Genomic DNA, 23,627 nt, shown 5'->3' with positions numbered 1-23,627 from the left:
ACTCAGATGATCCCAGTTTGACATAATTGTGTCAGAATCAGAACATGGGCCCCATCTGTTCGCCCAGGCTTATCCATTAAAGGGCTGCTGTAACTATGAACGTCAAAACAATAATTGTTTATTCTAAGTGTAGTTTTAACCAGCTGTTGTGGAGATATTCTTTAAAGCAGTGGTTCTCAAACTTTTTCATGTCAAGGACCCCCAAATTGAAATATATTAGCCCGCGGACCCCCATTTGAAAAGATATGCCAGGGACCACCATAAGAGAACATTCTTAGGGCTCTAGCAGTGATTCTCAACCATTTTAATTTCAAGGACCCCCAGTTTGACATGCATAGTAAGGCTACGGACGGACCCCCATTTAATGGCATTTCTATCTCTGAGACCCCAGTCTATATTGTAAAATCAATGTTAATTTAACTCAAAGAGTGTACAAATGGACCCTAACGAGATACAGACCCATAAGGGGTCCATTTGGTTCCTAACTATCATTTAGCTGGGGACCCCCTGGAACTCCCTCAAGGACCCCTGGGGGTCCCCGGACCCCACTTTGAGAACCAATGCTTTAAAAGGCCTTTTGACCCCTAGCGTGGACAGCTACTACTACTAAAAGAATGTAAACATACACCTCCCCCAGGCTGCAGAAAAAGCCCAAATACCTTGCCTTTGTGTTCCTGTGTAACTTGCTGCGTAAACATGTTGTATAGGATATAATTTGACGGTGTGCATTATTGGACTTTACAGACACCATGCAGCCAACAAAGCTCACTCACGAGCCAACCACAGGGGCATGTCATGATGCGCAAACACACCCACATGAGAAGATCCTCCTTTAGATTAAGACCATAAGCTATCATGAGACGCAGGTTTTGCCTGGGGTTTCAATGGTATCTTGCAATATTATATATATATCCAGCTACAAATGTGAAGGGACATTAAAGTCTGTTCCCTCATTATCATTTAGCATACGTTGGTGTATATCCTATAAACAGTCAAAAAGGCCTCATAATGCACTGATTCACAAAGTGGGGTCCGGGATCCCCAGGGGTCCTTGCTATTTGATTGATGGTTAGGAATAGGAACTAAATGTAACTCTGAGTGTATGAATGGAACTACTTTGTGGTTGGAGTTACATTTATACACGGTCAGGGCTTTTGATTGATTGAGTACTTTATCAACAGTTTGTACAGTTAGTACAGTGTTACGATTATACAATTGTGCTAAAAGGATAACACAAAAAGCCCTTGGGGCGTGTTTCCATTGTGGTCCTGTGTATTCAATTCAGTTAAATGAACACAGCATTTTACAGTGTAGATTGGGGTCCCAGAATTGAAACACGTCAAATGGGGGTTTACGGCCGAAACTGGGGGTCCTTTAAAACTAAAAGGTTTGAGAAACACTGTCTGTGATAGATAGAGAACAGGTTAAGAACATTCATGAGGTCAGGTGTACAAGTAAAAGTCCTCGATTACCCAGCCTCTGGGGCTCTTGGAGCGTTTAATCACATTCTACGCTCGGCTTAAGTTCAGAATTGGGCGAGGTGAACTGGATTGTACTTTAAACAAATGTGTTATGCAATCTCAGGCCATGGGTCCAGGACTCTAGGCTAGGCTGCTGTTTGTCTACTCCCTCTCCGTCTGTGTGTACTCTGTTTAGCACCTCAACCACGCCCACTAGTCAATGTCACCCTCCATGGCTGTTCCAAAGGACTCAGAGGGCTGAGAATGGCAGCAGGTTTTTGTGTTAGTGTTGCAGACTGTCCCTCCTGATTGTCAGCTTAATGGTCCTGCTGCTGCGCTGAGGATGTCTCAGCTGATATGTATTCCTGTTAAGGCAAAATGACATCATCTATTCCCTTCCCAGAAACTGTATAGGACAAACACAGCACATCAGGAGTCAGACCAGATTGCCTGCTCCTCAGGCCACCAGTGTCATTAATCCTCATCATGACACAGTAGCCAACAAGGTTAATCTCTGAATCACTGTATCAGTAAAACGTGTTTCATGTGTTCCAGATTTAGGTCAGATTTGTTTGGGGGAATATAGTGGACTGTAGCCTATAACTGCAACCAGACAGTTATTTAGTAGGTTAGGTTTCTGTATTTCTGTCTGTTCCAGAAAGATATAAACATAGAAATAAGTATTCTTTATACTTCCCTAACTGTTCAGCATGACCACAGTACCAGTGTACTGTCAGACATGAAGAAACTGAGCATTCCTCTGTTCTGTTGACAGTTACTTCAAGAGTGGACTCGTAAAATGCTACTTTTATAAGTCCCCAGCTTACCTTTCCTTCAAAATGTCCCCACAGCATCTTCATTCTGTCATTTCAGCCTTTGGGAGAAACGGATGAAGCATACATGTGGATTCTGTTCTAGGATTCCCCTTTAGGGGCACTCTGGCCGGTTCCTTTGTGCTTGTTTCTAAAGTATCTGAGTGAGCAACCAACAATTATGAGTTTGTGGTGCTCAGTTTACCCCCCCATTCTCCGGTCATGTAACTTTTCCGGTCCCTTCTGGAAGTGAAATGGAAGTTCCATGTCTACGGGCGAGAGTTATAAAAACGTATGTTTGTTTTGCACAGCCGAAACCTGTTGCATTAGCTCCACCTGGCTACAAAGCTCCTTGGATCAGTGTGAGAAAGCCTGTAGGAATAATTACTCATCCTCTCCCCATCAGTGTAGCAGGGAGTCAACATTATGACCAGGACCTGAGAAGGATGCTGGCTTGTAGGGCTGTCCTCAACTGAAGAAATTCTTAGTCTAATAATAGTGTTAAGAATTTGTCGACTAATCGATTTGTTGATATAGTCAGCAAATCTAAAATTGTGTTGGCTGAATTCCTACAATCACGTAGAGGCCAGCCTTTTTCAGCTTAGTGAGGTTGAGAACTGAACGTTCTGTTGTTGATTTCACAGTGGATTTTGGCTATTGAAAGTATAAAAGCCTAAAGGGGTTTAGAGTTCACAAGAGATGTGCATGTGCAAAAAACGAAACAACTAGCAAATTATTGGTTGACTTAGACCAAACTGACCAATATCAAATTTATTAACATTGATTTATGTAATACTTTATTAACATGATTATGAACAGGTAGTACAGTCAAAGGTTATGCTAAAAGGATAACACAAAAAGCCCCAGAGGCTTGTTTCCATTGTGGTCCATTTAACTCAATTAATCAGTAATACATATATTACTGATGACAAATTATTAACTGATAAAGAGGGGACATCCCACTGACTTGTTGGATCTTGAAGTCTCTGTCTTATATCGTCTTCTATTGGAAGACTGTAGTGACTAGATTGCTGTTATCCCCATAATATGAAGCCATGCCATCTATCTCAGTCTTGCACAACCTTTTTATTGGCTACATAATATGGTTGGTTTGTATTTGTAAAAGGACAACCTATTTCCAGTTAATTAATAGGCTTAACTTGATTACTTCCCATCTTGGGATCATTTGGGAACGTTGGGAATCGTTCAGATGTTTAACCGTGCACATTAAATTGTTCCAAGTTATCTCTCACTGGAAACCAGTGTAGGTGTGTCAAATTCAAGCTCACGTTCAACTCAGTTTAACAAATTAGCAATTAGCATACTTGTTTGAATAGGACAAGGCTTTTAGACAGAGGCTTTTAGTACAGCCTGCAGACACAGCAGACCTGAGGCACATCTCAGATAAAGGCAATCACTTAATATACAACATTTATTGCCAAGGTTGACTTGGGGAAAGTGCTGCAACGTAGGATACTTCCACCTTGAACTGGGACTGGGAGATATGGATAAAATCAAACATCACAATATTTCTGGCCTAATACCTCAATATCGATATTGTGGCGATAATATCACTATGTCACTATTATTGAGGGTATGTCTATTGGTCTTTTCCCAAAAGTATTTACACAATTCCATGTTTTGATAAAATAAGCATGACTATATAATAATGGGTTAAAAGCAAATAATAGAACAGCAATAGTAGAAATAGTAATACAATCTTATCGTAGAAAACTATTAGCGTAAAACATTAATTAAAATCAGGAAAAGTCACTTTTTCTATATCATGATATTACAATATACAAAAAGCTAAATCCCATCCTACTGTTTGTGTGATGAGTACATCCGATCGAGGTAATATTTTCCCAGAAAATCAACGGCATCATCAACCTGTATGAATGAGGGATAAACTGAATAGTTTCTGATTGTTTATTCATCACGCCCCTTGGTGTATAACAACCTAAATGCTTTGAGACAACTTTTTTGTAAATGCTGAAAAGTTAAAGGAGCTATAGTCAACTTTTTCATTGTAGGGCCGACACTTTGTTTACATCTATACTATAATTTTGCGAATGTCTGAGTGTCTGAGTGTCACAGCGTTTCTCCTCAGTGGCTGGAGCAATTGATCTGAAATCGCATCACCATAAGCATATGAACACACCTGACATAACTGTGAAGCCCGTTTGTCACTTTCACAAATCATATGCTGTATATTAGCATTTTTTGCGTGCGTGCGTGCATGCGTGCGTGCGTGCGTGCGTGCGTGCGTGCGTGCGTGCGTGCGTGCGGGCGGGCGGGCGGGCGGGCGGGCGGGCGGGCGGGCGGGCGGGCGGGCTGGGGGGGGGACAGTATCTCTGTAGCCATAAAACGAAACAGGTTTCTTACATTGATGCTCCTACAGTACATCATGCAAGCACCAGTTAAAGTTACTTTCCATCCCTCATATACTGTGTGCACAGTGCACATCCCATAACCCACACACTGCACATCATTTTGGAGCTCATATCTTTGAACGGGTAAGGGCTAGTCCTAGTCTATAGACTAGAATGTAAACAAAGTGTCGGTCTGACAATGGCCAAAATGATTATTTTATCATTATTTTACGCTTTTTGTGGTCATTTTTTAATAGAAACACATATATGAAGCTTATTTTTTTATAAAATATTTTCGAAACATTATTTTTTTCCCCCCAAGTCTATAGCTCCTTTAACTGTTATTTTCACTGAGTGACTGTCATACAACAAAGTAATTATCTCTCTGTCTCATACAGATTGCAGGCTACTAGTAGATTAAAAGGTCATCTAACCATTGATTTCAGTTGATGTAGATTCTAGGTAGGCTATGTTTGTTACTCAGTTTCAACCATACTGTTCCACATTAGGCCAAAGGGATAGCAATTACAATTAAATTAGTTTGACTAACATACATACTTGTTTACTCAAGATAATATTCTATGAGGGCTAATAACTATGCGGCAAAAGATATCCCATGTCACACTAGATGATATTTAAATAACTGCTGAGCATAGAAAATATATTACAGTTATACATAACATATATTGCCTACACTAATTAGTAGTGGTTCCCAACCCTTTTTCCTTGGAGCCACGTCTGACACAAGCTGTGACACATCACGCAAGCATGCACACACACGTGCACGGACACACACACACACACACACACACACACACACACACACACACACACACACACACACACACACACACACAGAATATTGTTTATTGTTAACCACTTAAGCCCTATCTACAGTATGAGCTCATAATCCATTTGTAGATTTCCGATGTTCACTATTCTTTATTTATTTATTTATTTATTATATAATGTTGTGATTTTGCGCAACTTGTCCAAACAGACAAGGCCTCATTCCCTGCCTGTGAACTTTGGAAGCCCACCATGGCGGACCCCGGAAACCTAGGTTCTGATCTGCTGTATATCATCCTACACAGAAAGTTGGTGTTCTCTGCCAGGCTTGTGGCTGTACTGTAGTCTTTTGCTTTGGACTCTCAATATGGCTATTTTTTCATCAAGGTGCTGGGATTAAGGACTTGAGGTCACATGTAGGCTAGAGAATGACACGCCTCCTCCTCTCACCGCTGCCATTTTGGAGCATTATAACAAGACCTGGCTTTGTTACTAAAACCAGAGCGTATAATCGTCTCTGTTTGATACCTTTCACCACGTGATGAAGCGTTTTGTAATTCTGTGTTTTCCAGGACATTCACATAAGCTTCAGCCAGTAATAGGCATAAAAACAAAGGTGATTTTTTTTTCAAGTATACCATCTGTAAAATGAGGACAAACAGCACTTCTGTGTCACTCTGGATTTTAACCACTTTTAACCATTGTTTTATGCTGTTTTATGCTGTAAAAAAATAGATATACAAAGCTCTGTTATTTTTGAAAAATTATAATTCCACGTGTCCTTGACATTAAAAAGTTTGGGCACCACAGAAAACCGTGAGAATACTTTTTATTAGGTATTTTTCAGGTCTTAATGGGTTAAAGTAGAATAACCAGGCATTAATGAAAGGGAAATTGTCTAAGGATGACATTTGAGCCCCGGCTTCCTCGGTCTGGATGCTTAGTTTGCACACTTCTGCACAACATCTGAGCTCTTATGAATTATTGAATCTCCAGCACCAGGGTTCCTGAAGGGGTTCTATCACACAGCCAGGCAGCTCGCATCGTCATCGGGCAGTGTTTTTTTGCTGTCACACTTAATTAATGCAAAGAGCTTCTTAATGTTCACTCAGTCACCATGGCAACCAACCGGCTCAAAATCCAATGCTGCACGGTCAGACCACTTGGGTCTAAAGTGGAGGAAGAAGGAGGGACAGGGGTTTTAACCTTTCTGATTAGGGGTGAATCAGTTAATCAATGAAAACTATTTATTTGGGGGTGGGGGAAATACCGTAGCAGATCTAAAAAGCTCACAATACGCTTTGACGCGGCATATTGTTGTTGGCTATTTTTGCGTTTTTGTGTTCAATCTGTGTTTTTAGATATATTTATTATTTCAGCATGCTACAAAGCATCATATGATGCTTTGTAGCATGATATTGCATCATATGATGCAGCGAATGATGCAAAATGCATCATATTATACTTTGTAGCATGCTGAAATACTAAAATATCTTAAAAAACACAGATTGAACACAAAAAAGAACTCAGGATTAGGGATGGACATCGGAATTGGCCAATATCAAAAATCGGCAGGTATGATATCAAACCGGCCGCATCGGTGACCGGCAGGTCACTGACATAAATACCGGTTTTATTTGCCGATTGTGTCTATGGCACTGCACAGCATGATGCTCTGGTCCTGTGACTAAAGTAAACATTAGCAAGTAGCAGCCAGTCTACTTGGTGGCAGCCTACAGAATACAGATCGTGCTGATTACCTTTGCAATGTAAGGATATATTCCATAATCCTCTGTCAATGTCGTCTCCAAAAAGAAGGAAAAAATGCATGCGTCACCTGCTTTCCTACTGCCTAGTCCAGACGGTCATATTAGCAGCAAGAGCCGTTGATGTGGACGCGGGCGTCAGCGGCTGTCTCTCCATTTTAGACTGGATTTTGGATATTGTACTATTGTGATTGATTTGACATTAGTGTTCTTCTAGCTTATTGGTACTCAAATTGAAGTATGTCTTGTAGGCCTACTTGGCCTGGAAAAAAAGGATATTGGAGCAACCTTATTTTTCTACCAAAACCTCCACCGGCTGTCTGTCTGTCAGTGAGTGAGTGAGTCCGTCACACTTTTGCCCTGCTCATATCTCCACAACCGTTGCCCCCATCCATGCCAAATTTTGCACACACACTCCACACTCTAGGAGCGTCCGGGAGAGCCGGGGCCGGTACCTATTCGTCCGCCAAGGCAACGCGGAGACCCCACCCCTCATTTCTCACATGGCCCTATTCTAGCGCCACCTTCAGGCTGATTTTTAAACACATTTTTGGACACTGCTCCTACAGTTTTTGCCCAAAATCACAAATATCACTACACAGCATGTCTACACTCATGTCATCAACATGGATCAGGAAGATTTAGAAAAAACAAATTTTTGCCCTATTTGTGGAGATAAGCCACCTACGGTCGCTTATCTCCCGATTAGGGAGTCTTACTGGTCTAGTTCTTAGCTAAAGAAATCGGTATCGGAAAAATCGGTTTTGGCAGGGCAGACCTTCATAAAACCGGGGGATCGGTATCGGCCAAGAATTTTGCAATCGGTCCATCTCTACTCAGGATTGTGTTGATCGTGTCCCAAACAACAATAAAATAAGATCTGGTTGTCCCAGAGGTGATGTGGTCCTTTAAGTAGGGCTTTAGTAGTCAATCAGACTAATCAATTCAGTCGATTATGATTTGGATGATCAAATGAGCATGCGTCGTCAAGAAGAAGCTTCATACAAAAGGACATAATCAATAGTTGCAGCCTTGCAGGCCCGAATCCCGATCCTCCCAGAGGAGCTATTGGTTCACACTCTGCAGTTGCTTCCCAGCTGACCCTTCCTTGGTGTTTGGATGTGTTTGTTTCTTTGTGTCTGGTGACGACGGCCAGACACGTGTGTGTATAATGTTTGTGACATGACCAGCACGCTAACTCAATCAATCAATTAGGTAAGAGGGACACACACAGCCCTTTTTTATCTGCAGCTATCGAGCCTATCAGGCCTGCAGGTCAGCAGAGCTAGATACTGTAAAAGCTTACACAGCTGAGCTCACTGAAGCAATGTTGGCAAATGTTATCTGCATTAAATGCATTACATACAGACAGTAGTATGTTGTAATAGTAGTAGTAGTAGTAGTAGTATTACATACAGAACCCATCTTCACACATTTCTGTGTTGTTGTGGTCTGTGTTTCTTCCAAAAAAACTAATCCTGGCTCCTCCTGTCAACATGTTGAAGTGTCCTTGGGCAAGACACTGAACCCCTAGTTGCTCCCAGTGAGGGTTGCTCCTTGGATGGTTTCCTCCGCCATCGGTGTATGAATGTGTGTGTGAAAGGGTGAATGTAATGCACAATGTAAAGCGCTATACACCATTTACCATTTTAAGCACTTAAGCCCAGTGGTGGAAAAACTACTCACATGTTTTACGTAATTAAAAGTATGCATTCTGCAATGTAGAAATTTCATGTAGTAATACTTTGTTACAAGTAGTTACAAGTCCAGAATTCAAAATGTACTTGAGTAAAAGTACAAAAGTATTGGCATGTAAATAACTTAAGGTACCAAAAGTAAAAGTACAACATAGCAGATCTGCTAGCTCAGAACGCGTATCGAGGTTGTAGATTGGCTATTTTCAAATGGGAGAGTGTTTTTTTCAGGTCTTTCTGTCCGAGTGTATCAAAACGGCAACTGGGTTAAGGCAGCGGAAGCTTGTGATTGGCTGCGCGGAGGTGCCTAAAGTCGTGGGGACGGAGATACACCTAAACCTAACCTTAACCCTAACCTCAGTAAAACTAACGCTGATGAATGCTAACCTGCCGACATTGGTGCATGCTAACCTAGTGAATTTTAACCTGGTTGGGCCAACGGGAGGTCGTCTCCACCTTAACCGAGTTGCTTTTTTGATACACTCGGACTGAAAGACCTGCAAAAACACTCCCATTTTCAAATAGCCTAGGTATAAAATAGGCATAAAGTGGTTAACGTATGTTTTATAATATTATAACTTATATCTGCAAAGTAACTAGTAACTATAGTTTTCAAATAATTGTAGTGGAGTAAAAGTACAATATTAGGATTCTAGATGTAGTGGATGTAGTAGATTTTCTTTATTTTTTTCTATTATGACTTGCACAAAATTGGGTGGGATGGCAGGTTGCAAGTGGTTAATGATATGGCTACAAGTTCAGCCCACTCTCCAGAATTGTCTGCAAGAGGTGACGTTTAACCTTTGCCTTCTCACCAAAGCCCAAGAGATAGACTCTGAACCTCTTAGCCATGAGAGTAACAAGCAGGCTGCTGCTTCACTTAGCTAATTTCAGCACGCAACAAATGTTTGTTATCTAAATACGATCCTGGTGGTATCAACATACAGGTGATTCCCCCCACCCCTTTTCTTCGTATGTGTAGATGGGCAACATAAAGGCCTTCACCATTATGTTGTTGCTCTTGCACTATGTTTTCTTGAGCCATTTAATGAGAAAATGGTCTGGTCAGGACTTTCACCCGGTTTGTTTTTGCGGTGCGGGTGACACACCAAAGTCATTCATAGCTTCACTTTCCTGTAGGGAAATGGTGCTCCTATCAACCGCATTAATCTCTGAGCTGTGTCATTTGCATCCTGCTTTACATTATCTTTTACTTTTCTTTTTCTATTTTCACACGTCATGATTATCGGTCTGTGACAGTCATCAGTTTTTTGTGTGTGTTATTTTGTGTTAGCCACTTTCAACCTGGCTAATTTGGGAATATCATAAATTGTTTAAAAAATGTTTAAAAACAAACAAAATAGGACTTTAGTGTTACCTGAACCCTACTGACTGAAAGTGTGAATATTTGGAAGGGTTTTTCCGCATGCCCTTAGCCTGCCCATCGGAGTTGAAAGGCACACAAATTACACAATAGTGTTCACAACAAATGAGTCACACAGTTGTTCTGCACCTGTATAGGCATCAGGCAGCGAGAGGGAACCGTGGACACAGTGCTCTCTACACGCTGAGCATGTCATGCTTTTTGTCTTGTTGCATTGTCCGATGTCAATGGATACGTTACAGGAATTTCATGAGGCAACAGCATGGCCACATCTCACCTGTGGTGCTGATCCTTTAGTGTTCCCTCTCTCGGTAACGCAACAAAACACAAACACGGTTGTGTTGAAGTGGTTATATAGTATTTCATCTCGTCAACGTTTGACTGTAGGGCGTTTCACAAAAGAAGAACAATGTTGAGTTCAGCGTGTTTGTTGTGTTTACTCATGTAGGCTTCTGCAGTGGTGGCTCCTTGTTGTCTGGGGACAACCAGGAGCGCAAATGGACACTTAGGGCCTCTACTTGCAAGTCTGTAACTCTGAGACTGAGCAAATTGAACCATATATCCGGTTAATTTGGTTCCATTTGTACACTAAACACTGAGGATTTTACAGTGTAGAGAAGTTCTGTGGTCTAAAAGTCATATCAAAAGGGTGTCCGTGATCTAATGACTATCAAACTGGGGGTTGAAATTCAGAAGGTTGAGTATCACTGGGCTTTTTGATTTTGATGCTGGCTCTGAATGCAGTGAAACTGGTTCCCCAGAGGGTGGGTGGGTGTGTCAGTCAGGTGTTTTCAAGGAAAATATTTATTCTGGTCTCGTTTACAGACAAAAAAAAAAGAAACAGTCCAATGTTTATTTAGCCAACTAATAGCTTAATTAATTGCCTACTCCTAGGCTTGTTGCGAATTAAGCTACCACAGTGCATAGCATTCATATACAGTACAGGTCCATCAGGCTATTCAGACTTGGAATTCAGGTTTTCCCATGTTCGTATCCGGCTCCAGCTATGGTTCACGCTACCTCGCTTTTATTTAACAACACAAGCTACACATCGTCGTTGTCGGGCGGGAACCTCGTATCTCCAAGTTTCAAATGTGTACGTTCTTTCGCAAAGTAAAGTCCTGCTTCATCATACAAGGCCGTCGCACAAACGTAGTGAAAACAGCAGATCTACAAGCACACAACGCCTTGTGAGGCGTTGTGTGCGAGGCGTTGTGTGCTTGTAGATCGGCTGTTTTCACTAGTTTAAATCATTTTTAAAATGATAAATACAAAATGAACGGTTTTGGACATACAAGGTTTCCACCCGACAAAGACGACATGTAGGTTTTACATTTGGGTCTGTGGCGATCTGATATCCCAAAAACACAGCAGCAGATTATCACAGGCCTTGGGAAAACAAGTGGCAGCGTTGCATCTGGTAATCCTCAGACGCTAACCTTCTGGGCCACCATGCCTCACTGGCCCTGACGACTGCTGATTACTGGATGTGTTCACGATAGCTGTTGACTGGCTCTGGATAAACATGTGACCCTGACGGGTCCTGGAATGCACCGTGGCATCATATCTGTGGAGGGAGAACGGTGTAGTTTGCCCTTTGCAGACAACAGGGAAATACATAAGACTTTACTGTAGGAAGGTGAAATTGGACCCAACTCGTCATCATATCCATCCATCCACTTGACTGCCTTCAGGCCTTTTGATTTATTTACGTGTGGTTTAAAACAAAACACACCGTGTATAGTTATACTCCTCTCACTATAGCTCTTAGGCCCCTTTACCTTATCTCTCACTCTAACGCACACACATACACAAACAAGCATGCTTCATTTAACCCCTGCCAGGCTCACTCACTCAGATGATTGTAGCCCCAGGGTACAGACCAGTCACCAGTTGTCTCAATCTGCCTGTGTGTTAGCGTGCTGGTTGCACAGCCATGGTGGTTCCATCCCACTACATAATCAGAATCGCCCAAAAAAAATGCGTGTGTGTGTTTCCATCTGTAACTCCACGTTCAGCAGTTGTTCAATTGTCTAAAAAACATAATACAAAAATCAATAACGCATTAAAAAACATAATACAAAAATCAATAACGCATGTACCTTGCCCAACATCAACTTTATCACCTTCAGATGTGTCTCTACTTCTCATAATCCCAAAATGTTTACAATTTTTCCCCACATTTTGGCCTGTAGGCGGCATATTGCGCAATCCATAGTTGGGAGCGAAGTGTCATTATCATCACCAGGTCTCAGGTTACAAGAGGGAAGGGGGGGGGGGGGTCAGATGCACACACACACACACACACACACACACACACACACACACACACACACACACACACACACACACACACACACACACACACACACACACACACACACACACACACACACACACACACACACACAGAGAGAGAGAGCGAGAGAGAGAGAGAGAGAGAGAGAGAGAGAGGGGGGGGGGGATCTAGAACAAGAATCAAAAACATAGACATAATCAGAATCGCCCAAAAAAAATGCGTGTGTGTGTTTCCATCTGTAACTCCACGTTCAGCAGTTGTTCAATTGTCTAAAAAACATAATACAAAAATCAATAACGCATGTACCTTGCCCAACATCAACTTTATCACCTTCAGATGTGTCTCTACTTCTCATAATCCCAAAATGTTTACAATTTTTCCCCACATTTTGGCCTGTAGGCGGCATATTGCGCAATCCATAGTTGGGAGCGAAGTGTCATTATCATCACCAGGTCTCAGGTTACAAGAGGGAAGGGGGGGGGGGGTCAGATGCACACACACACACACACACACACACACACACACACACACACACACACACACACACACACACACACACACACACACACACACACACACACAGAGAGAGAGAGGGGGGGGGATCTAGAACAAGAATCAAAAACATAGATCTAGAACACAGAATTCATAGTTCTAGGCATATTGCGCAATCCACAGTTGGGAGCGAAGTGTCATTATCATCACCAGGTCTCAGGTTACAAGAGGGAAGGGGGGGGGGGGGGGGGTCAGATGCACACACACACACACACACACACACACACACACACACACACACACACACACACAGAGAGAGAGGGGGGGGGGGATCTAGAACAAGAATCAAAAACATAGATCTAGAACACAGAATTCATAGTTCTAGAACACATAGAATTCATAGATATAGAACACAGAATATGTACAGTACAGTACAGCAAGGTACAGTAGAGTACAGCAAGGTACAGTAGAGTACAGTAAAGTACAGTACAGTAAGGTAAAGTACAGTAGATTACAGTAGAGTACAGTACAGTAAGGTACAGTAGAGGATGGATGGATGTGGATGGATGTGGATGGATGGATGTGGATGGATGGATGGATGGATGGATGGATGGATGGATGGATGTGGATGGATGGATGGATGGATGGATGTGGATGGATGCATGGATGGATGGATGGATGGATGGATGGATGGATGGATGGATGTGGATGGATGGATGGATTGATGCATGGATGGATGTGGATGGATGGATGGATGGATGCATGGATGGATGTGGATGGATGGATGTGGATGGATGGATGGATGGATGTGGATGGATGGATGGATGTGGATGGATGGATGGATGGATGGATGGATGGATGTGGATGGATGCATGGATGGATGGATGCATGGATGGATGGATGGATGGATGGATGGATGGATGGATGGATGTGGATGGATGGATGGATGGATGGATGTGGATGGATGGATGGATGGATGGATGTGGATGGATGGATGGATGGATGCATGGATGCATGGATGCATGGATGGATGGATGGATGGATGGATGGATGTGGATGGATGGATGGATGGATGGATGGATGGATGGATGCATGGATGGATGGATGCATGGATGGATGGATGGATGGATGTGGATGGATGGATGGATGGATGGATGGATGGATGGATGGATGTGGATGGATGGATGCATGGATGGATGGATGGATGTATGTGGATGGATGGATGGATTGCCATTTACACTATTTTGCATTTTGGAAAAAACTGCATATTTAATGTTGAGCTATCCTAAATTTGTATTGCTTAGCTGCCCACTGGACTGTATCCATCTCTGGGTACAGGGGACTTTCACATAGGAAAGGGGCCAGGCCCCCGCAGGGGGCTTTTTTCTAGTCATTATAATTTACAGTTCAGGCGTTTAGCAGATGCTCTCTTATCCAGAGCCACTTAACAAAGACCAAGATCACAAGACTCTCCCTCCTCTGCTTTTTCTTTGACTGAAGAGGTTAGTTGATGGTGTCATGTCCCCAGCTCCCTAATCTATTCCTATTTACAGAACACGCCGAGACTCTATTTATCATCTCTGATTCTCCACCCTTCAATTGTGTTTTGTCGCTTGCAGTACTAACACTTATCTCTCTAGCGGTAACACTACTCCCAGGCATCTCTCTCTGACGACAAACCCCTCTGTGTGTGTTTTGTCTCCGTGTGTAGAGAATGTCCCCGTGGAGCTGCGTGACCCCTTCTACTGCGACCAGTATGAGCAGGAACACCTCAAGCCACCCGTCACGCGCCTCCTGCTGTCCTCCGAACTCTACTGCCGCGCCTACAGCCTGCTGCTGGGGGCCAGCGGTACCGATGCCACCCCCAAGGACAACACGGCCCTGCTGCAGCTACTTGATAAGAGAGGCGTGGCCCCCGCCGACCAGGGCACGCCGGTGACCGACGCAGACCTCCGGCACAAACCCATCAAAATGGTAAAGATGTGTGTGTACGTGGTCGTGGTGTTTATTTGGAGACTGGTCTCCAAGGGGCAGGGGTCTTCATCGTTTTCAGGCCAAGGACCCCTTATTTGAGGGAGAGATGAAGCAGGGACCCCCACAACTTTTTCATAGATTCCATATAGTTTCATTGTTTGACAGCACAATCATCAGTATATTTTGGATTCATGTCAATTTTGTGTTTTCAGATATTTAACCACTTGAACTGTCATTACTTAATAAAGTTGACCTTCTTAGTCTGCTCTTTTTCCCCTCTAGACCAAATCTCTGTGAAAAAAATCCTCACAACGCCTTGCAGCGCGAGGCGTTGTGAGCTTGTAGATCTGCTATTTTTGGCAAAAGTTCTCAGAATAAAGGACACTAGGGTTCAAGTGGTTAATATAAAAAATTAGAAAAAATTTTCTATGATTTGGAGGACCCTGTGGTGGAATTCAGATCAATCAATAATCATGAGAAAATGAGGAAACAAGACAATTATATTAGGTGGTGGTGTGGTCAAGTTTATATAACATGATATCATGGACAGAAGTACAATTAACACTCTTGTCAGTGGTAAAAGAGTTCTGCCAAGAAGAATGGTCAAACACTAGAATTATAGTGTGGCTTCAAGGCCTCTGGAACGAGCTGTACCATAACAAGATAGGCTTTACCAAAACAATAACTACTCAGTCCTAGGTAGACATCTAGACTCTTACAAGCTTTACAGTATCAATGATGTGTCATTAGGCTAGATATTAATATAATCAATGAACACTTTATCTACTCTATAACGTCACAAATAATCAATCATGATAAACTCTAATCTACTGCAATTAGTAACTCTGAAGACCCCTGGGTTAGAGTAAACAAACACAGGATTGAAGACTTAACCTATTATTCCATACCAGTTTGGCAGCTGTGTGCTCGCTTGGCCATTATAAATTAATTTAAGGAACAGTTGATTTATGTTGGCTAGAGAGGCTACCCCAGTTTATTTCGGATGAGTCACAGCATGCCATTAACTCTACTCATCGGGCCGCATCATCCTCAGCCTTGAGAGCTGCTGACCAGGGGGGGCCTGTACAAAAAGGGGAAGGATGGCATTAGTTGTGGATGTGAGACCTGTTTATGCTTTGATTTGTGGGATTAAAGAACATCAAAAAGGACCCCCACCACCCCCACTCCATCTCATCCCAACGCCCAGAACCCCCACCCCACCCACGGCTGCCCCAGCTGATCCCTGCTGTAGCTGAGTGGATGGCTGCCGGGTGGGTCTGGGTGACACGGGATGAATACCGCCTTTAATGCTCAAAGTGAGGTGGGAGGGAGCGCCTGGACGGGAACACAATAGGTGGTCCAGATCAGGTGGGGAACAATGGCGGAACAGTTCTAGTGAAACTGGAGATGCTGTGTCGAGAGAGCACTCTGCTCCCTGTCTTATGTTCTTATTATGCTCTTGCAGGCTGTGAATCAAGAGAAACTGGTTTTTCATCCTAGCTCTTGACAATGAATATGTGTCTCTCTCTTTCTCTCTCTCCCTTCCTCTTTCTCTCTCACTCTACTTTGTTTCTTTTCTTTTTGGGAAGCGGTGGGGGGGGGGGGGGGGTATTGTTGAAGGATTTAATTTGATGAAGTGGTAGCCGTCGCATTGGTTGCAGGTGATGCTAATGATGAAGGTCGGAGAAAGAGCTTCATGATGGCACGAAATGTCACCTGGGTGGTAATAAACAATACCTTTGGAGCTTGATCCAGTGTTGGGGTGACCAGTTATTCAGCCCCTCAATGCGCACATTTGTTGTGTACAGTACACAAATGCACATTCATGCACATGTATACGCACCATAGGTGTTGCATACGGGGAACGACTGATTTACAAATTCAGCGTTGAATTTAGACACGCAATGCATTTGTTCATGTTTTCCAATTGGTTAGTTGAGAATGTTTACATGAAAAGAACATGATAAACGTCGATGCATTTGCAATCGCTGAAAACAACTATTATTATTTTAATTCTGGCGGATAAAAAAAACATGACAGTTATGTAGTGGATGTTGAAAACTAGGACAGTGTTTTGAGATATTAGTTGGCCAAAACGGGACGTCTGGCCCTCCTATCCAGTGTGCAGACTCTATTCTTTTGTGATGTTTGCTTCTGCCTAGCAGCTGGCTTTCTAAATTGGATGTCCTTGCTTTATTCACTTTAACTCATTTAATGGGAAAGGGGAGAATGGGAAACGCTGGTGGTTCAGACAGACCGAGAAACGACTACATTTCTGTCCGACCTACTTGTCAAGGCAGGCAAGTTCACTGTAACCCAGTTTTTATCCAAGTAGTATTCTGTAGAAATCCTTCCTTCATCCAAATACATTGTCTTCATTATGTGATGGCAAAGCCCATGCAAAGCCCAGCCATCTTGCTTCATGCACACACAGGTTGTGTTTTGAAAGCCAGGGAGGAAATCTCTTGGGATCTGTGGAGAGAAGGAGTTCCCCTTGCAGTCAGTTGAAAGCTGTTCTCTCCATATGCTCTCTAGTGGCCATTGAAGCAGGGCAGGTGTGTCTGCCAGTGCCATGGTGATGATGAGCTTAATGGTGCAAGTGCTGTGCATGTGTGTGTGTGTGTGGTGATGTAATCTAAAACAAATATAAAAAAGATGAAGAAAAGTAACTAGCATAGTATTGCAGTTTGTAGGGCAATTACCTAAGGGCTACTCAAGTATGTCAAACAATTCCCCCTTGCTTAGTTTGGGTATGACTAATAAATAGCTTTGGATGATTAAATCAATTTGTATACCACAGGCTGCATGTTTTGCTTTTTTGTTTTTTCCTTATTGTCTAATAAACATAGCCTCTGTTGCATGTGATCATTAACGTTCACATTTTGTAAGTAGTAATTAAAATATAATTACAGATTTGAGATTTCATAAGAAACTGCAGTCTTCATGCGACTAATATAACATAACTTGTCTAGGAATTATAGTATAGTTTCACCTGCTAATTGCTGCTACCTGTACTGTACTGTTCTGTACACATGCCTCAAGGTACTAAGAATTGATTTGCTGGTAAAACCAGCAAGTGGTGGTGACAGAATTGTGGCTATGATGACAATGATACTGTAGCGTAGACTGTATGTTATGTATCCCACAGTATGCCATTAGCATGGTATGGCAGTAATATGATAGGCAAATTGTTAAAGCTTTTTGTCTGTGCATGAACATATGCTATACTCTGTGTTCTTGTGTGTGTTGTGTACATGTCATGACTCATGAGTGTATTTTGTGTCAGCTATGGGTGATGCTTGCTATCAGGTCAGACTGCTGCAAGCTTTTGGCTGTCAAAGGCCTTGCACTAAACTCCAAACTTGCCTGGCTGTCAGTGCTGCTGCTGCAGCTGCACTTGCAGTTGGTTGCAGTGCTATTTAGGCCTGTCACAATTATTACATAATTGTCTGATTGGAATTATTTTAGATGATTGCTTGCAATTATTTTGCATAATCGTCAAATTGGCTGTTACTGATGCTGCAGCTGCATTTGCAGGTGGTTGCCGTGCTACTTGAGCATACCAGCTAAGCCCCTCAAGGGTCCTTGAGATTCCAGTGAGTCCCCAGCTAAATGTGTTAATTAATATTAACAGCAAATTAGTCTACAAGCTCACAATGCGTACTATCACGCTTGTAGATTGTCTATTTAAAAAGATTTTTCTTTTTTACATTTTGAATGTTTTTGAAACATTTTAACAACACAAATCTTGTATGGTGTCCCTGACACAAAATATTTTCAGATGGGGCCAACATAATTTAATTCTGGGGTCCTTGACATGAAAACGTTTGAGAAAACGGCCCGGACCTATGCTGCTGCTCCGTGTGTGTGTGTGTGTGTGCTGGTGATTGGCAGTGTGGCAGGCAGGGAAAAGTGGGTCATGCGGCAGCAGCAGCATTAGGAGGATGGACAATCAGTGTGGGCCTTGGCCAGTAAACCGCTTTACTTTGGAGCAGCAGGATTCTGCTGCGCTGCTTTACTGTATATCAAAGCTCAAATTCCAACATCCGTCGTCTGATGGAAACCTTGCATGTCCAAAACCTTTCAGGAAATGGGAGAAAGAACCTGTGTCCCAGACCAGTTGATCCAATGTAGTTATAGTCATACAAGCTCTTTTTAATACTTTTCATTGGTTAATATTTATAAAACCACAGACACACTTTCACTTTCAAAAAATGAATACATTATAGATGTATAATATGTATCTCCATATTAGAAATATGGAGATACAAGTTTTCTGCCCGATAGAAACAATATCAAACATGGGTACAGTAGTTATGACACAGTGCACACATAACAACAGACACAAGCTGTGCCTGTTCAATCACTCGCAAACAGCATTTCATGTGTCATGCCATGCACTGTTGACTTTGGCATTGGTATCATTTGATAACTGGCAAATCTCGCGTTGTCGTTGTTAGTCTGGCTCAGCTAAACGTCAGCCAATTCCGCACCACCAGACATGCAAATCAATAAGTGTGTCTACTAGTTATCCTGAAAGGAGGAATGCTGTGTAGAAGGCACACCCTGAGGGCTCTCCTGAAATAAACCACAGTTACAGTGCAGATCTCCCTGCTCCCTCTGCCATGTCCTAGTACAGTATAATATCTGGCAGTCTTTCCCTGGTAGCCCAGCCCCCCATCACTCCTCAGATTGGGGATAAAGATCTGACTGTGAAGATTAGGGATAATCTGCCATCCAGACGGACTGTCATCCGCGTATGACCCATCAGCCAGGACCACTGATGTACAGTATCTAGCATCTCTGGAAACATCAAACCTACTGTATATGTCACATTATTGTTGCTAGAGAGCTACTATATAAAGTTAAGGGTTAAAATGTAATCGTAGTAATTGTGCAACGGAAAACCCTAGATATAGGGGGTCATGCTTCCATATTTGCTCCCACCGTTACAAAGTCAATGTGTAGCCGTAGCGTAGAAGTGCTAACGCTCTCTGAACACTTGGTCTCAAACCATACTGCTGTGTTGGCAGGTTTTCGGTCAAGCGAGCATCAATCAAAAGCTCAGTTGAAATTAGCACTGGCACGCCCTTATCCCCGGATCAGGAATGGTAAACATTGTCTCGCAACATTTGCTCTGTCACGGAAAAATAGTGTGGGCTAGCAATTATGCGTTTTCTTTTTTAGCGTGGAGACAATAAAAGCTTGTTGCCAGACCTCATAATGTGCTGGCCTTATCCAGATGGGGATTGGAATAATGCTAACCTAGTTTTTCTTGCTTAAGTAGTTAGGCTTGTCAGTGCTGATAGAACCGTGCGGGCCGTGGGAGGCAGCTTGGTAATGTTCTATCCAACACCCCAAACCGGGCCCCAAATCGGGACCTGCCTGATCCCCATGTCTCAATCTGTCCCCGTAATAGGCATCAGTCGCTTTAATGGCGGGGGGGGTTAAGTCATATTTCGCACGTAATCAGATTTAGCCTTCATCATGATCACACGTAATGACCAGCAAGGTGCCTTTACTTCCGGCTTGGTTGTGCTGTTATTGACATATGCAGACATTGCCTTAATGATCATTTCTGCTGGTTGATGTTCATTTTCCTCTGCCTGTCAGGTTGGTTCATAGCATCTTTCCTCGCATCGTGGCTACGAGTCGTGGCTGCGACTGCATTCCTTCACACTTGTATCTTCTCTGTCAGACGGCACCTTTCCAACACCGGTGTGTGCTCCTGGCCTCCTGCCCCTATCCTGTGTTGCTCGCTACCTAGACATGTCCAAATGGCAAGCCGGTGTCGTTAAGCTGGGAGTACTACTGTGTGCGGGCTTGTGTTAAGGTGCATTGTGGGTCAGATGGTTGGTTGTTATGGTGATCCGGCTGGCAGGCAGTGTTGCTGTGTGTTCCAGTCAGAGTTGCTCCTCGCTCCTCTCTCATTAGGGAAACTTGTGATTTGGCTTAGCGGAGCTCTCCAGCGTTGGCAACAGGGAATCCACGAGGCCCCCCTGTTTCTCCCCTTTCATTCCTCTCTTTGGTAATGAATTACCCTCTCCTCCACTCCCTCCAGAATAATTACTGTACAGCATAACAACAACATTCTCTCTGAGACCATCATTCTTCTCTGCTTAACGCTCTTCTTCTCTAGAGTCCGACCCGACCGATGCTGTAGTTTTGGGTCCGATGCTGATCCCGATGTTGGAGAGTCCTAGATCACAGTTTAATGATGTTTTGACAGATATGTTGTAAAATGCAAGTGCAAAAACATTGAACTTGTAAGAAAACGAATAAATACAAATAAAGGCAAGATATAGCAGGTCTAAAACTCGCAAAACATTGCATCGTGTTGTAAGCTTGTAGAACTGTTATAAAACAGGCAAAGGATAGAATGGTTACAAATCAGGATACATCGACTATATAACTGATACCAATCAAAGAAGTAAAATAATAGTAGAATGTGTACCCGTGGGATGAGATGAGGGTTTCAGTATGAGAAAACGTAAACTTTACACCTGTGGTTTAAATGGGCTGTTTATCGAGATATGACTTATCTTGATGGAGCCACAGACAGCGTTTTGGACCATCTTTTGTCATTCATTAATTTAAGTTGTGCAATGGAATGCCAGAATGAGACAACATAATGTGTTACAAGTCTAACGAAGCCAAGTGATATATCTGTCGGGCTCTAATCCTCTCCTATCTTTCTTCTCTTGGTTTTCACAAAGTTCCAACTATTTTATCGACTGCTTCTTTCAAGTTGTAGAAATACATAGTCTAGTGACTCTAGTCTATATTAAGTATATTATAGTTTGATGCTTGGATGGAAGTTGAGATTAATTGTTTTGGCTGCTGTTAAAGTAACAGCAGGCTAAGCTCTGCCTCCTTGTCTAATCCCATAACCTTTAGTCATCACAGCTGGAAAATCATCTTTGGCCTCACCACAGGACCAATGAGAAAACAGCAATACAAGACAATGCAGGACTCAGGAGCAATAATTACACATTGCAGTTGATACAGTTCTAGTGGAAAGTCTGGTTTTCGTTACCAATTGACTAGTGTGATCCGGTCTGGAGCATGCCTACTAGTATCCGTATCTGGTTGGGGGCCACAATGACATGTTATTGTTTCACCTCGTAATTGCAGAATCGAGTTGCCTAAAACGTGGACATACCAAACAAAGTATTCCAAGGAGTACTTGAAGAACCTTGCAGGATTCCTAATATTTCACATGTTTATAATATGGGTTGGCCCTACCACTATGACGGCTGACGCCCCTTGGTTTCCGAAAGGGAATTATAGTTTTAGGAGCACAGACCATATTCATGCGGATAAAGAAACTGCTAAGTGAGTTGATCCCAGTCTAGCCTTATTTAGCAGGTCAACTGCAAAGAGGGGAGAGATGACTAGTATTGTACGATTTGTATGCTCTTTGTGACAGCGACTGAGTGAGTTACATAACACGAGCATGCCTACTGCCTACTTGGGAAAACAGCCTTTATGCCACTTCGGTGAAGGCAAATGATTCTGGTTCTGGGAGCTTCTGTGACGTACCCTGTTTCCCGCAGCTCTGACACGGAAAAGAGTGTTGATTGACTATGTTTCAACTAATCCAATATTTTTGCAGGCGTGACATTGAGCCAGTCTACAAGGCTTCACCTTTCAAGAGTCATGGCTGCATCAGAGGAGTGCATGCATCACATGAAATGGGCAAGCATGTCAGATAATTGTACAAATGACAATCATTGGTTGGAACGATAATCATTTGACCCGTAATAATGGTTTTCTGAACCGGTCACTTCCTGGTAGAGACGGAGGTTCCCTTGCATTCCTCAGTCTACAGACAAACCTCTGTCCCTCAGCTGTCCCTGTATATCTACCCATTTGTCTCTGTCCGTACAGCAGACTTTTTCCACTAAATGAACAAGAGACATGTCTCACAGGCATACTGGGAGAAACTCTCCCTCTATGCCAGGCTGTTTGCAGGGTAGGAGTGACCATGCAGATCCCACACAGTTCTGAATGCCTGACTGCAGTCATCTAGGGCCAGATCCAATGCTATCTGACAGGCTGTTGCTAGCATCGCCCTGTCCTGCCTCCGCCTGCTCTGACTGGGGCTGCCCGGGTCAGCGCTTTACATCAAGGTTGAGTAGACAGACATGCAGACAGGCCTGGTCTGATGTGAGAAACAGTATAGCACTGTAAAGCCAAAATAATGTGTTAATATCGACTGATGCAGTAACTGTACTTAAGTAAAGTTTTGAGGTATTTTTTACTTTACTGGAGTATTTTTCCATTTTCAGTACTTTTACTTCTATTCCACTACTTCCCAGAGGCGAATATTATACTTTTACTCCACTACAATTATTTGAAAACTCTAGTTACTATAGTTACTTCAGCCCTTTAGACATTTTGGCCATTTGAAAAAATAGTACTTTAAGCACATTTTGATGCCAATACTTTTGTTTTGCATTCAACTGTTTCCTTCCTTGAAGGTAGGGGGCTGGGCCACAGTGGCACGGCCAACCAGAGCCACCTTACTGGCACCTTACGTCACGTCCATTTATGAATATTCAGTTAACACTGATGACGGCGTA

General features: G+C 42.8%; 1 protein-coding gene across 2 annotated transcripts in view; it reads left to right on the top strand.

Moving 5' to 3' along the window:
- The window catches only part of camsap3 (calmodulin regulated spectrin-associated protein family, member 3), a 43,406-nt gene that overhangs the window by 883 nt on the left and 18,896 nt on the right, over nt 1-23,627 (top strand). For both annotated transcript variants that reach the window (XM_080725087.1, XM_080725086.1), the window contains exon 2: nt 14,780-15,042. In XM_080725087.1, coding sequence (XP_080581213.1) covers nt 14,780-15,042 — 263 coding nt within the window. The remainder of the gene's footprint in view (nt 1-14,779; nt 15,043-23,627) is intronic.

The sequence above is a fragment of the Nannobrachium achirus genome (assembly GCF_963921795.1).
Source record: "Nannobrachium achirus genome assembly, chromosome: 4".
Taxonomy (NCBI): Eukaryota; Metazoa; Chordata; class Actinopteri; order Myctophiformes; family Myctophidae; genus Nannobrachium; species Nannobrachium achirus.
Note: the sequence above shows the minus strand (reverse complement) of the source record. Positions and strands in the feature narration are given on the sequence as shown.